The 16,761-nt window shown below is 37.2% G+C and overlaps 1 protein-coding gene across 1 annotated transcript in view; it reads left to right on the plus strand.

Annotated features, from left to right (window-relative positions):
* Nucleotides 1-12,973: 12,973 nt before the first annotated feature.
* The window catches only part of LOC140231006 (uncharacterized), a 54,225-nt gene continuing 50,437 nt past the window's right edge, over nucleotides 12,974-16,761 (plus strand). The window contains exon 1 of the mRNA XM_072311156.1: nucleotides 12,974-13,082. Within this exon, the coding sequence (XP_072167257.1) occupies nucleotides 12,974-13,082 (109 nt within the window). The remainder of the gene's footprint in view (nucleotides 13,083-16,761) is intronic.

A 16,761-nucleotide genomic window follows, 5' to 3' on the forward strand; every position in this document is an offset into this window, starting at 1 on the left:
ATGTCGTTAGTCTACATTACATTGTAGTTCAAGACGTTCGATTTGTTAACTTATTCGCTATTCAGATTTAAGTTCATAGGCCTACATTATCTATAAAATGCTTCTTGATTATTCATTTATTCTGTCTTACTTTGTTTCCATCACATTATGCTCTCATAATGGTTAGAATTGGAATACATCTGTAAACACATAATAATTTTTTGTTTAATGTCTTTCCATAAAGGCGACTGAAGTTATCAATGTATTATCAGAAACGAGAAGTACTGGAAGTACGACAGAGATGTTGTGGAAGTGTTATAGCTGTAGACATCATAATCATTATCATTAGTACAGATACTTGCACATTCCACGTCACTCCAATCACTTTAGATATATTATACAGTCGTGGTCAGTTGTATTTCACATTCTTGTTTTTACCTGCGCACTAGAAATGCAGAGAACGATTCTGTTCTTCAGAAAATGGACGTGTAAAACGTTGTAGTGAGATCTTGCTAGAGCGCATGTTTCAGAGCAATCCCACAAAAATAAAACAAATCTAAGGGAAGCAAACAAAATATGCCCTAAAAAGCGGATGTGTAAAATGTGATGTAGGTCCTACAATGTTTTCATTACGGCATCTCTCTCTCTCTCTCTCTCTCTCTCTCTCTCTCTCTCTCTTTAATATCTCTTTTGTTTGTAATCTTTACCTCTGCAAAATGACTTGAAATGGACATGAATACACTGTGTATTTATACACATCCTTCCGTTGTCTTTATGGTAACATTGTGATTCCGCTTCACCAGTTTACCTTGTGGCTTATTCCTAGCAATTTGAATACCACGACATGTTTTAGTTGGTTTCCACGATGAATGCAATGTGTTTCGTACATCAAATTCTTTCTGATATGTTGCCTGTTCTTTTTTTATTATTAATAATATATACTTGCATCAACTAACAACCCTTCAAGGAAAACAGAACGTGACAGGGACACCGAAGATACCTAAACGTACCTCATAAGTTCTCATAAAATCTACATGATCGGTTGAATCACCCATCTGAAGGTTTTCTACAAAACCAGTGATTCCCCCAGAAGGTTGACGGTCTGCCAGAAATGTCTTGATTGATTAATTGCCGTCATCCGGATTGGCATTGACTGGTAAATATACCCTGGATGACAGAAGGGACACGGAGGAGGGGGGGGGGGGATGTGAGGGGGAGCGGTGGGGTGGGGAAGGGGGACGGTATATACTAGTAGTTTGGTCGCTACTGTGGCGCTTCCTCAACGAGTCAAGGGCTGGCGGGGGGATGGGTGGTGATGAGAAGGGCGGAGTATTACCATTTGCAGATGAAACATAAACCCAGCTTTAGTGCTTCAAAATAGTTTTCGAATGTGAGTTGATGATAGAAACAATGTTTGAATCAGTATATAATCGATGAAAGTATTGTTGAATATACAAAATGTGAACAATAGTTATGATGAAAATATTTCTAGACTAAAATTAATCATCTACAGTTATGATTTAGTGAGCAAAATAGTGATATCTCCTTATATTTCAGGTTTTGTTATGAAATTTTTATATGGTAGAACGTTTTGTAATACCACTAACCTACACATATGCATCAAAACAAAATGTGAACATTCTGTAAATCACTGCTCCTAATGGTAAAAGTGCCTTTAAAATGAATCACTCTGTTATCCCTTGCGTTGTTCTGACCATGTTCTGACTATTGTACTGAATAATAGCTATTCCTCTCACATGCCTTTGTATTTCTGCTTGTATATATGCTTTGATTTATTTCGTTGGGTCACAACAAATGGCTTGGCTAATCTTCACTGGTATTATACTCTTTGCAAGATGCTTTTACATTATTGTCTTTACAGCCTTATATGAATATCATCCATGATCATTTCATCATCTCCCGTTTTCTCTTCATGAACAGTGTTGTAGAGGAAAAGTTGAAGGAGTTTACCTGATCTAATTTCTCGTGATAATGAGTAGTGAGAATGTATCCTGTCTATTTTAACAGAGATTTATCAAATATGGTGTTTCATAAACTACATGCAGAGATAGAAACCACCTTATATAGTTTCTCTGTTTTCCTAATTTCTTGTTATTCAGGTATTCCCAGTGCCGTGGATTGGGAAAGCAATTGAGTTTTATGAAGAGTATAATATCAACAGACATTGATATTACAGGATGGAAATGTTTTGCGTGAATGATACATAAAAAAAGAGAGAAATTCACTTTCTTGTGCAACAGAGAAGAGGGTAGGCAATAACAGAGTATAATAGTGAAACCTTATATGATAATAATTATACATTGTATTGAATACTGAAGTGGTCAAAATGAAGTAAACAAAATGGAATTTGCGATAAAAGGAGGGACCTACTGAAAAGACAATGCCTGTAAAATGTGGGCCCCTCTGGGGAAGAAGATCTGTAGAAAAATATATTGAGACAAAAAGACACAAAAAAACCCCCACATGTTTAGAAGCCCACTGAATAGGTCAAGAAACAAAAAACAAAAACAAAAAACCCATAAAAGCCCCGATGTTGCTCTGATATAAAAAACAACAACAACTTTAAGACAAAGTGAATGTATCTCGTGAATGGCCAATGGTGATGATGATGATTTCAAAGATAACTGTATATAGTGATGATATTAACAACAACAACAACAACAACAACAACAAAATAATGATGATGATAATAATAATGATTATGATAGTAATGATAACATTAATAATAATAATAATAATAATAATAATAATAATAATAATAATAATAATATTAATAATAATAATGATAATAATAATAATACAATAATAATGATAATAATAGTAATAATAATAATGATAATAATATAATAATAATAATAATAATAATAATAATAATGATAATAATAATGATAATAATAACGATAATAATAATAATAATAATAATAATAATAATAATGAAAATATATCATTTCTATCGTAGTTGTTATTTTTGCTATTGTTAGTATTATTGGTTTACCCACAATCACTACCCATATTTACATGATTGTTATCCCCGTCACAATCACTTCCTTCTCATAGAAATAATGGGATCTGCGAACTGATATTTAGTGAATAACACATCACAAAAACCACTGAACTCTATGAGCTATACAAGCACAAGTGCGGATGTGGTAGGATAGTGTATTTAGGGATGGCGTAAACAGCAGGTCTAATTCATTGCCGTTTTAGGTTATTTCGCCATCAGTTTCTCATGACGGCTTGAGGTAGTTGCTCAATAAATCATCGCAAAATGATCACTTAAGATGGCGTTATGGCGAGACCGCTCTTAATTGGTCTTTGTGTGCATGTGCGTGCTGTATTTTTGTATGGACGTTTTCTATTTAGAATGTGTCTGTTTTTGAAAGCAGTGAATTGATGGACTTCCGTATAAGGAGGCTTGATACTACATACCCCTCCTGCATAGCCAGAGCTATTTTCACACGGGATGAGCACCTCAACTCTGACTTCCGTCGCGGCAACATTTTCTTGTCAGTTGGTGAAAACCCATTTTGCCATATAAAATCAAGCAGTCGTTGATAAATTGCACCTCCCCGTAACGACAAGAGCTGTGGAATGCTCCATTGATATCGGGATAGGTCGGAATAGATATTCATTTCTTTTTTTCTTTTGTTTTCTTATGTTTTTGCCGCTACAGTCGTATTTTCAAGAAGCAGTAATATCTGTCAGAATCATGATATGCAAATTATATTGGGTATATAGCCGGACAAGACCCCCACTTTGCTAGCTCAGAAACATTCGCTAGATTTCTTCGTTGTGACCTGAATTAAAAAAGAAGAGGTGTTATCCTTGAGAGCTGCAATGGATTCGCAATGATAACTTTGTAAGGGTAATGGGGTCATGATGGGTGAATTATTGACAAAAATATCAATGAACGACAAAAATATCAATGAACTTACATTGTTCTCTTTCTCTTCCCTTTTCACAACGTCAGCTTTAACATGAAGAGGAGATTCCCTTACAGTGTCACGTAGTGATTTGGTTGATAAGGACAAAATAGTATGTTTTGTTTCAAAGCACAGCAGAGCACGTTTCTCGGAGAGATTAAACCATGGTCCATGGACAGCTAACAATGGCAAACGGAAGAGTGATATCTGTCAGACTCGTAGTCATCGTTCCGTCGGACCAAAAAGAAATCGTTCTTTTGTTTATGCAAATGCAAATGAAAGCTACTTCAGTTTTACATCCATATGTTTTCAGAGATCAAACACTTTGAATGTGGTTAAGATTTGTTGTAGTTCATCGAGTCGACTGGAAGCTTGCTTGCATCACCAACAATTGTCTTTTTGCACTGACAGTGTTTTTTTTTTTCATTTTGACGTATCTGTAGACATCTGCGAATTTTCTTGTGAGAAAGAGGTGGTTAAAGGTATTGTTTACCATTGGTAGAAGTGATGGAAATGTTCGAGTTATCACATTTGATGCGTATGTATAGGACAGTTGTATCACAAAACATCCTACCATGTAAAAAAAGAATATACAATAAAGCCTGAAATATAAGGAGATATCACTATTTTTCTCAATGAACCATAATTGTAAAGACGGTTTAGTTATAAAAACTATTTTGATATAGCTATTGTTCACATTTTGTATATCTAACAATACCTAACATTGATTATACGGATTCACACATTGGTTGTTTCTATCCCTAACTCCCATTTTAGAACTATTTTGAAGCACAAAAGTTGGGGTTTTGGTTCATTTGCAATTACTGCAAATGGTAAATGATGTTATGTAATTTTCTTTCTCTTGTGGAAGAGAGAGAGAGAGGGGGGGGGGATTGATTTTAGATAAATGTTGGTAACGTAATGTCAACATATTGTTTACTTGGGTGTACGAGGGGCAGAGAATGCAATGCAACAGAAATCTTGTTTCTTATTTGAATTATTTCATTAATTGACTTATTGAACCCAACATACATATCCGTCTGATTTGAGACTTTGAGCATTGTTACAATGAGAGCACTTCGTAAAACATCAGGGTTCGACACTAACTTTTTTTTTTTCTCCTGTGGATCCTAGCTATATGAGTTCGGTACAACCAACCCACCAACCAACCCACCAACCAACCCACCAACCAACCAACCAACAAACAAACAAACAAACAAACAAACAACAAACAGCATGTGAGCACAGTAAACGAGAACACCCATACCTCATAGAGGCATTGATTGAGATGAGATCAATCGAAATAATGTAAACTTGACATTTGAACTGAGATGGCAAACTAGCCTGGAAGAAGAAACCGAGCTAGAGGATCATCTTGACAGGGCAATGAACGAGCGAACGATAAAAAGAAAGAGAGAAAGAAAGAAAAAGCAGAGGTATCATTTTCTATCACGTGTTATGAGAGACGCACACAGGCGACTGGCTACCCAAACATGTGCCTCCGTATGTTACAACGACCACAATATCTCTTTGCTTGTTTACATTTCACGATTTGATGGGTCGTTTTTTAGACTCCAGCGCTCACCAGGAAGATGCCGATTTTCTTTTTTTAAATGATCATTCCTTGTTTTTCTTGAGGTTTTCCTTCCCATTGTCTTTCGCACATGTATCCAGGCTAAACGAAACATCCAAATAGCATCGAGCCATCAAATGTTTACTAGAAGTTGGAGTCGCTTTCAGAAGGTCTTGACACCTTGTTTGTGGGATGGGGATTGTGTTGCAATAATAAGAAAGCAAACGCGGGGCGTATGTATAGGCGACACGCCCGATGGCGACTCACCCATCCGCTATCATATTAGACAGTCCTTTTTAGACAATTTCTATTATTATTTGTAGGCCTTGTTACTGTATCAGTCAATCTTTATTATGAAGATGTCATACGGAAAAAAAAAATACAAGGAAACTTGAATATTCGTGTTTATTCAATTCTTTTAATGAGTTTAACATGAGAGTGTTCCGTGGAGATTATTGTGATAAGTATTTGCCGCTGCTTGAAAGTTTCATGCGCGTAGAATTTTATAGTTTAGGGGTCTGTACTTGGCGTCATGATTATTTATTACTAACGGTCATTTGTAACGGTGTCTTTCATAATATAAAGGACCTACAGCTGAAAGATTTAAGCTAGTAAAGACAGCCTATGCAATGGCCACAATAATAATATCCTTTGGTGAACTTCTTCTCTGTAATGGTTGCTTGTGTTAGTTTCGGTTTTTGGAAGTGTTTTTTTTTTCGATCAAGTATGGGAAAGAGATAATAAGAAAAGAAACCATAATTATCATGGTCCTTTCTTTATATGATATAGAAATGTAAAGAAATGAGAAGAATTCTATGTATGTGCTAGTTGTATCTAATAATATCATGAGAAATAATTATTTGACCGGCTGCCAGGACTTCTGGTGAGTCGGAATAAAGAGCCGTTGTCCCTGACGACTTTTGTCAGGTGACCAGGTAATTGGCCAAAATGATGTTCTTATTTGTCAAAGGTTGCGGAAATCACTCTGTAACCGCAATGTCACCGTGACCACGATAAAGTGTAATAGGTCGACTTCACCAGTTCACTTTCGTTAAAGGGATGGTACAGTTTCGGTTGAGATGGGCTTCAGGTTTCCAACTTTTTTTTATGATTTTTTTTTTTTTTTGATAATGGGAATCCTCTTATGAAATATGTAAGGCCATATAATTCTAAGAGGTATTCAAGGTTTATTAACGAAAATTGGTTTTGAAATGGCTGAGATATCCAAAAACAAGTAAATCAAAGCGATTTTAATAAAAGGTGGGTCCCATCTTTTATTAGGATTGCTTTGTCTTGGATCAAATAAATTTGAATTCCTGTTGAATTGTATGCTCTTTAACATTTCAAAAAGTGGTTTTTAAGTATCTTGCAAAAAGTTGAAAGCTGACTCCTCACCTCAACCAATATATTCCGAGTACAAGTTGACTTTAGTATAGATGGAGTAAAATAAACAATGGAACACTGAAAATAGAAAAAAAAATACTTGGGTATCTATACTAGTATTCTAGAACTATACCAATGCCCTTTTAAAAGGTCGTCATTTCTGAATTATTTCAACTCTGGACTTCTCTTACGCAAATAATGTTTTCTTCCTTGTAAATTCGTGGATAGGATGAAAGAGAAAGAATCTGTGTGCAGACGACAGGGATTGTCATCACACCTCATCTGCGTTAGATATCGTTGTTAGGACCAATGTTACCAGCGTTTCGTTAAAGCACGACAATTTTGCAATTCCATAACGTTTTCGCTTTGAGAGTATAGGCCTATGACTGTGGTCAAACTTTCAGGGTTTGTTTTGAATTATTCTTTTTTTTCTTTTGAAGTCTTTTTTTTTCCTGTCTGTAAACAAAATCACCTTTGCTTTAACGTCATAGGATGTCAACATGTTTACAAGAGACACCCTGTTACAAATATGATCAGTATGGACACCCGAGTAAAGAATGGCTCCACAACACAACGCCATCGGGCAGTGCGATGATATCCCTGTATAACTATCTAGGTCAGAAATCTGGGTCCGCCTTCGGACATCTGGTGGACTTGAACCCCAACGTGTGGATGGCTGTTGCGGAATGTAAACCTGCAGAGATCGTCGGTGGCAGGGTGAAATTCTTGTTGGGGGTTGGCTACAACTTCAAAACAACCAAGGCCTGATGCTAATTGCTACTGTACGTGATGCGATAAGGCGACTCGTTGAAAGCCGGTATTAAAGGGATAGTATAGTTTTGGTTGACATGAGGATTGAATTTTTTTTTTTTTTTTTTTTTTTTTTGCGAGGTACTAAGAAACCACGTATGAAATGTTACAGAGAAAAAAAAATCTAAGAGGAACTCAAAGTTTTATTTGATGAAAATCGGTTTTGAAATGGCTGAGACGTCCAAAAACAACGTAAAACAAAGCAATCCTAATAAAAGGTGGGTTCCTTTTGTTTGGGATATCTCGACCATTTCAAAACCGATTTTCATAAAATAAACTTTGAATCCCTCTTAGAATTACATGTTATCTCATATTTCATAAGGGGTTTCTCATTATCTCACAAAAAGTCGAAACCTGAAGCCCCATCTCAATCAAATCTATACCATCCCTTTAAGACGTCTTATTCAGGATGAGTGAACGAGAGAGTAACCTGAAAAGTTCGAAGGAGAGTGGATGAGTGCCATGTTCAGGTTGAGAAGGTGCCACAGATGGCGCCTTGGCGAGTTTTACAAGTCGCCTGTCCACTTTTCTCCCCTTTATTGGCGCCTTCTTGCAGATACAATGATACCTACTATAGACCAGCTCTTCACTTCTGAGCCCTTCCTCCCTATGTCACGGAATGAAGTTCGAATCATTGTCGTTGACACTGCATGTTTTCTCTTTCCCTGGCGGTATTTGCATAATCATGAACATCGAATGTCGTTAGAGAGCATGTAGCAACAAGAAAACTGATTAAGGAAGCAAAATAATAATTATGGCTAAATGAAAAGGTTATGGATTGATCATGTAATGTAGGCCTAATGGTTACGACTTGGTCTTTATCATGTGAAAGCCAAGTCGTAAAAAAGTGTATGGATTTTCTTTCCTATTGAGATCACGAGCCAGAAATTGTGTTACATTCCTGATACTTTAGAAGAAATTTGTGGTCTACCGGAAAAAAAAAATAATTAGAAAAATAAATAAAAACAAAAAAGGGAGAAAAAAACACACACATTGTCTCCAGAAGCCACATTCTGTAGATAAATCCATCTCATTATCTCTTCCTTGCCACGTTAACGCTCCCGGATTCTGATTTGAAGCCAAGGGCTACAGCCACGCCCATTTCTGATATGGATGCAGTGCCTTCCATCAACAGGAGCTCTGTTCGATGGTCGAGTTAAGGAGGTATTTAGGGATACCTCCTTGGTAGGACGAGTCCATATTGTTTCGAGTGACAACTGATTTTGTAATCAAATCGTAATCAAAACTTTGTCACAATGTCAAATACGTCAAGTGAGGATCAAACAAGATCATTTTCCCCCAGATTATATTGTCTAGATTGTATGTATGATTTGAGCAAAGCAGACATATTTATGATAGTTGGATTTCAAATTTTGACGAATGTATTGCATGTCAACGCCGCTGCGATGTAAACATATTTGCTATCCCAACTCCCGAACCGCGAAGAGTACGGAATGTGAATGGACGAGTTGTGAGCGATGATGCGGTACATCATGTACAGTTTATTTAGAAGCATGTTAATGGATTAGCCAGTCAAACCGGTATCAGTTCCTCAATAGCCTGATCGCACAGCACTGCAACCTCTCCCGAGACCCGGGGGCCCTCCTCCCCTGCCTCATCCCTGAGCTCGCCGTTGTGTACACTCCCACACCCGGGCTTATGCTCTTGTGCTCAGTCTTTTCTTTTATCGCAAGTGAACACCATCCACCGGTGTGATGTCTACATTCTATATTATCTCTTTTGACCAAAAAAAAAAAAAAAAAAATCGTAAATATATCACTTTCGTAAGTATATCACTTTTCTCGCTTTTGAGAAAAATAGTGAACTCTATATCAAAAAAAAAAAAAAAAAAAAATTACCGGACTGAAACGCGGAGTCCTTTGGAAGGCACGTCCACAATACTTCATTTGGGTTTTTGGAATGGAGGACTCATCACTTGAGAAGTCGAAAAAGTTGTATCGTAAATTAAAGGACAAACGCAATAAATCACTTGCAAAGAATGTTGGAACACGAAATTAAAGCCTTGTTTGTGTAGAAAACAGAAGTTATTGATAAGCTTCCACACTGACTATTTTGACGGTTTAAAGGTATTAGCCCACATTTGTAAACCTGCAGCAATTGGTCCCATAGTTAGCATGGAGTTTGGGTATGAATGCAGTAACACCTGTGCAAAATTTCGTTCCAATTAGTCCATTACTCTCATAAAAATAAATGAAAATGCACCGTATGCATGCGTATAACGCTCGCTAGCTCCGGTCCACGTATTTCTACATGCATGCGATGCATTGTATGTGTAAGTTACATGTACAATGTACCGGTACGTAGCTATAGCCCGCGCTCGTAATTCGATTTTGGGTCGGGTTGACCCGGTTTGAAAATTGATTTTAAAACGGTGATTTTCTCTTTTTTATCGAATGGTATAGACAAAGAGCAACAGGTGAGGTATGTTACTGTTATAACTTGTACTTGAAGTCATATTGGACCTGTTTTATGCAGTTTTGATTTTCGTGGGTTTGCAAATGTGGGCTAGTACCTTTAAAGACGAATCTTTCCAGATCATGTGCAGTGAATATGTTATCACACGCTCATCTTTATCATCCATCCCCCCAAAATGCTGTATACGACATGTGACATGAAATTAAAGTCAAGGATCATTATCACTTTTTTTTTTGTACCGGTGTGGACTATAGAGCATAGGGCACATTTTATGTGTAGGACGAAACCGTGTGACTCAATGAGGATCTTTATGTTCCGTAATGTTTAACTGTTTGATGACGTTGAACGTCAGGACGGCGTTGCGCATTATCACAGAAGCTAAACCCTATATAGGGCGATGTGATAACTCGGGTGTGATAATAACTAGCTGTGTATACCCGATCTATCCACTACTTTCATTTCTCATCTCACTTCTCCACCATTTCTCTTTTTTTTCTCTCTCTCTCTCCCTCCCTCTCTCCCTCTCTCTCTCTCTCTCCCTCTCTCTCTCTCTCAAGTAGATTACATTACATAATGACTCCGCATACGAACCTGAACAAATCTGCACTCACCTGCCATTGTATAATTATTGAGACCGCCTATCCCAAAGTTTCGGTCTCAATAAACTACTATAGGCTAGCCACTGTCATTACGGTTTAATGAGCGTTCAAGCTATATTCCTTATGAACAGTTTATTGACTATGTATACGAACATGTGATTCTGTACGTATGTGTGTATAATTGTCTTTATTCATCTATATTCATCTTTCTGTATTTAATTGTCGTCATTTCTACTGATGAATCTTTTACTTGCTTTTTACTTTTAATAACATCTTTTCAACGATCAAAAACATGGAAGTGTACTTCTTGGAAGAAAAGGCATATTCACTTCCACGCGTATGTGTATCGTCCATTGTACGAGTTGATCAGGCCATACCATCGCAGGGTAGATACCAATGACCATCTGCACATGCGCAGATTGTAACTGCGCAGTCGTTTACTGTAAATTTTTTGTTTTTGTTATACATTCCGTTACGCAAGCCCAATGATTGCAATCAATGTACCATTGATAATGATAATTTCGTCAAGTTATAAATCATCAGATAATGTACGCTCGAAACGATTGCCGTCATGTCTTTACTATGATGATATTGAAATGACAAGTGCGTTGATACTTCATACAGCTGGATAAAAAGGATACTTGTAATTAATCTAATTAATTAATTTCGCTATGGTTCGTGTGATTCATCAAACTCTCCGACTGTCGGGGGAAAACAGGCTTGAATGGTAGAATTGATAGAAGAAATAATTAAGCAATTAGTAAGTGCCTATAAATTAGGTTCTTGGAATGATGTCAAACTACTTTTCATCGCCGACACAACGTATCATAGCGATCAAAATTTCTGTTGATCACTGTGTCGAGTGATCATTAAAGGAAGTTATAGTCTGAAGAGTCTGAGTATCAAAATAAGCACAGTACTGGAAAAAAAAATCAGACAAAAATTAGGGAAGTCATAAGAATAAGAAGTTTCACTATTTTACAGTACACTTCTCAAACATAATTTTGATATGACAGTGCAAGTGAATGAGCTGATGATATATCACTAATCACAATTATCCCTTGATCATGTATGAAAAAAAAAAAGAAATCCTGCTGTTAAAGTGGAAAACATGGTGTTATTCCTATCAGCTGGTTCAAAATAATGATCAGTCAGCAATATTAGGATTTAAGACTGTCCAGAGTATAATTATTATACGTTTGAACAAAATCTGGAAATTTAATGATTTTTTTTTCTTGTGCGAACTACTCTATATGGCAAGTTGTGAGGCGTTGATATCATCACTCACTCATTTGCATTATATTCAAGAAGTTTATTGTGAAAGACTTCACGATTTCACAACTTCTTGAATTTTCAACCGATTTTGATACTTCAGTGTTTTCCTTATGAAATTTCACTCTCTCTCTCATCAATATAACGTTTTGACTGGTCCGAGAACAGTAACGGCTGTGTCTCTGTCGAGATTCGAGACATGTTCTGTCGTTGTAGACCAATGCTTATAGGAAAGATGACCTATAGCTTGACTCAAAACACCCAAATACGGCTATGTCGGACCCACGCTATTTTCTCTTCAGTTGCATTATTATCATTATTATTTTTTGATGAAGAAAAACTTGAGTTATGTATTTTCTTAAGACTACTGAAATCTATGTTCGAACCTGAAAAAAAAAAACCCAACAAACATGTGCATTAAAGCTCATTGCTTAATTAAGTCATGAATAATTAGAGTGTCTTCAGCAGGATTTTAGCCCTGAATAATGCTTTATTGATAAGTATAATTGATAAGTACAATTATAATTATGAGGAATTTTCATGCCAATGTTTATGATGGTTGCTTTTATTGTAATTATCATTACCTTTCTTATGATGTTATTATCATGTTGTCAACGTCATTAAACACACACACACACACACACACACACACACACACATATATATATATATATATATATATATATTTATAATATAATAATTATGTGTTTCTATCATTACTCAGTGCTCACGTTTTAATACCTTGTGGATGGGAATGGATTATTGATCATAAAGAGAGACAGATGCTTAGGGATAAGCTTACAAAGTGTTAAGTACTAGTACTCGTAGTATCAAATTTACCCCATAACAATTACTTGTGATTGCTATTGTACAGGTTTACCTACGGCATATGCACTTGAACATGTTCTCTTTATCCGTTTCTATCTTCCAGGTCCTGTTTTCCGTTACACATCCTGTAACACACTACAATATACGTGATGATTCTACCAGGATTACACATGATTCCCGTTTGCCTCCTACTCAGTGTCAGCGCATGCGCAGTATGGGCACAAGGGGATCTTATCGGCAATTGCTGGGTTGATGCGCGTAAGTTCCTGAATCTGTTCTCTACTCCTTCAATAAGGCGGTTTCAGTAAATATTCAGAAATATGACAATTGACCTGATACCTTTAACTTCTCTTCAAAACTTGGAATCCAGTTTGCATGCATCAGTTGTTGCTATGTCCGGCAGATTTCGGGAAAACTTTTGGGATGCCAGGAACATTTTTTAAACTATACATAAGAGCGTGCGTCGTGTATTTTTGGATGTGTAAAAAAACTTGTGAGCAGGTCTTTCAGTGTGGTGCGTTGTTAGCAATGTGTATTTGCATTTTATAGAGGTATCTATAGTGACAGACAAAACCAGGAGGTATTTCGGGTGCACGTCACGAGACGGACACCCACGAGTCATACAGCCCACGAGTCATACAGCTCACAAGTCATACAGCCCATGAGTTATACAGCTCACGAGTCATACAGCCCATTAGTTCGACACTAAGCTAACAAGGCCCACGAGATCGACACATTAAGCGCCGTGTTGTATCTGTCGAACTCATGGGCTATATTTGCCTAGTGTCGAACTCATGGGCTGTATGACTCGTGAGCTGTATGACTCATGGACCTGTTTTCAATGTCGAACTCGTGGGCTGTATGACTCAAGGGTGTCGGTCTAGTGGGATGACCCCGGTATCTCTTACATTCAAAGATGATTTTTATCATGAGATAAGGATGTCTTGAAAGATCGAGTGCTCACCTTTAGTGATAAATGCCGCACGTCCAATACTCGTGGCTATAATACTAACAAAAGAAATAAACATGCTTGCACGGGAAGCTGAACGTTTAATGGTTAATCGAGGTGACGAGGTGTCTCAATAATCCTTCAAACATTCAAAGATCCCGGAAAACAATGAGTACTTCAAACCATAAAATTTTTTGAGTCGTGTTTTTTTTTGTTTTTTTTGTTCAAAACAAATGAAATAGGAGCCTACATAGTGTGTAATCAAAACAACACAATAGGAATAGTCAATGTTATATTAATAGTGATCATTGGCATTTGTAACACAAAACAAGAAATCAAGTCGCACATCAATCGCGTGCAAGTGGGGAAAAATCCATGAGACCATTATCATTAAAAGAGCTTGACCGAGTGTCGGCCCCAACAAAACACTAATGTAAAAGTGGAATATATAGGTGTATACATCAGCAAAGACTGAACATACACATATTTCTTAAAGTTGATTGAGTATGTGAGAAAATGATTCCTTATATTCTTGTGATTGTGGAGGCGTGTGATTTCTTACTTCACCATCAAATGATTGGAGGGAGATGGAATGTTGTTAGAAAAACTTCCCGCTCTCAGCGTATAGGACGACTGGTCATTATATTGACGGTAACTGAGAAAGAACAAAATATGTGAATATGACAATAAATGGGAGATGTGATTCACAAATATTGAGGCCCATGTAAGATTTCGGACACTGATGCGTAAAATAAACAGCCTGAGCGTGCAACAGATGTTGAATAGTGGATTGATTTTATACACTCGATTCGTTGCTAAGCATTTTACATGACCTTATTTTGCAAATGGTGGCCTTGGAAGCACAAAGCACACACACCCTTTGGTTGCAGCCAGTGTCCGATTTATTTGAGCGAACCATTGAAGATGCAGTTTGTCCAGTCCAGTCGTAAATATCGCTGTTATATTTTTAAAATCAGGTATTAAAAATCCCGATCAAAATGTTGATTGCTAGATTTAAGAAAGCATGCTGCTGACGCTACTTTTCACATGTTAGCCCATAATGTGGAATGTATCAACGTAGAGGATAGGTGGTATGTGGTTTTGTTGTTGTTGTTGCTTTGTTTTCTTTTCGGTGGTGGTGGTGGTGGTTTTGCTCAATGGTTCTAAGGCCTGTTTTTAGAGCACGCTTACGAAGCATTCAATCTGAAGTTGGTTCGTTTTTTTTTTTTTTTTTTTTTTTTTTTTTTTTTTGGGGGGGGGGGTTCTGTTTCCAGGGTTTCCAAATGGCAGTTTCGATGTATAAGTGGAGTCGAAACAAACAAACTAAACACAACATAAACCCCCAAAACCAAAGGTTAATCGCCACATTATTTTCAACCACACTTAGAGCAGGTACCACGGATCTTTTTGTATCAACAAAATTCCATGTGCGACATTATAAGAACAAACTTCTTATAGGTTTAGCTCTCTGTAATACATGCTAGCTGTTACTGTTTTCGTGTTTGTCAATAGATATTATTATGTTTGCTTATATGATATTATATTTTACTTGTGTTACATTATCATGTTCTATATTTGGCTCTGTAATGCCACTGGCACTGTCATAAGGCCATGATTTGACTCAGTTGGCAGCAAGTCTGTCTCCACATCTAAAGGACCCGGGTTCGATTCCTGATGAGTCTAACTGAGTAATCATGTGTGTCATACCATCCCCTCTATATAGCAAGAGGCAAAACACTCTGTCCCTCGGATGGACATGGAGCTCCGGTGTGTGAGAGAGTCACAACTCATGTACGATGTGTAAAAGATCCCGCTTCATTATTATCGCAAAGAGCAGGGAGTGTAACCTGGTGAAGTGGGCCCGTCTCACATCCAACTGGACCCCATGGAAGACCAGCTATATTGTAGCTGAATATTGGCTATACAGCCATAATTCTCATGTGGAAAAATGAAGCAAACAACCTCTATTATGTTCATAAATTGAATCTTTTAGCAAACTCTGACTTGAAACTGACAACTAGTATTATATTATTTCATATGCCATTGTCAACAGACGATTTGTATTAAGGTTATTCCAGTTACAAGAGATAAATATTGAATTGACTTTGTTCTTTTACCTATGTCTAAATATGTCTGTTTATTGAAAATAATGGTGCAATTTATTTCTCCATGTGACACCGCATCAATAGTCTCATACATTTTCACATTCAGAGGACACACTTCGTTGTCATTATTATGATAATAGCGAGCTATAGGCGAGATATGCGACGCAAATACTAAGACGACGCAGCATCTATAGGGTTAAACCAAGCGCCATGGTTGAGCAGTGAATACAGCTGTTTCGAGCATCAACTTTTACATATCTAAAGCTCACTATTCAGTTAGAAACAAAACCAACACAAAACAATAAGAAGGATAATAATGTCTCGTTTACCTATAATGGCAGCTGTAGTGCATGTAAGCACGTGTACTGTTCTCTTTAACCTTTTCTGTGCCACTGAGTCAAAATGTGCTCAATTAATTTCACGCACATGTACTTATGGACAAAAAATAACGTGGCGTGCAGAGGGCCCCAACATTACCAGGTACTCATTTTTATGTACTTCCTCCTCCAAGGTCATACTGAGAACGCGCCGAGCGGGATTCGAACCCCAAATTTCCTGTTGCAATAGTTCAGATCTATTACACCACTGCTCTCTTGCAATACACACTTGCACATCTTACTCTATAGACTGCGTTTGAGTTGTAATATTTTAAATCTTAGTGTAACGTGGGATAGTGAGGTTGGTACCTCTCCCTCAACTCGGGCATCGCATCCCGTCACTAAGCCCCGATTACGGATAATTGGGAAGGGAAGTCCAGCGCTACGCCTACGTATTGCAATCTTTAGCATCAACCCAAAAACGAATGATTTCCGTGTAGAGGAAGTTCAAGGGAAACCGCCTCTCCTTTTTCTCATGGATTTTGTTCTTTTTGTGTTATTACTTT

This window comes from Diadema setosum, chromosome 7 (genome assembly GCF_964275005.1).
Source record: "Diadema setosum chromosome 7, eeDiaSeto1, whole genome shotgun sequence".
Lineage (NCBI taxonomy): Eukaryota > Metazoa > Echinodermata > Echinoidea > Diadematoida > Diadematidae > Diadema > Diadema setosum.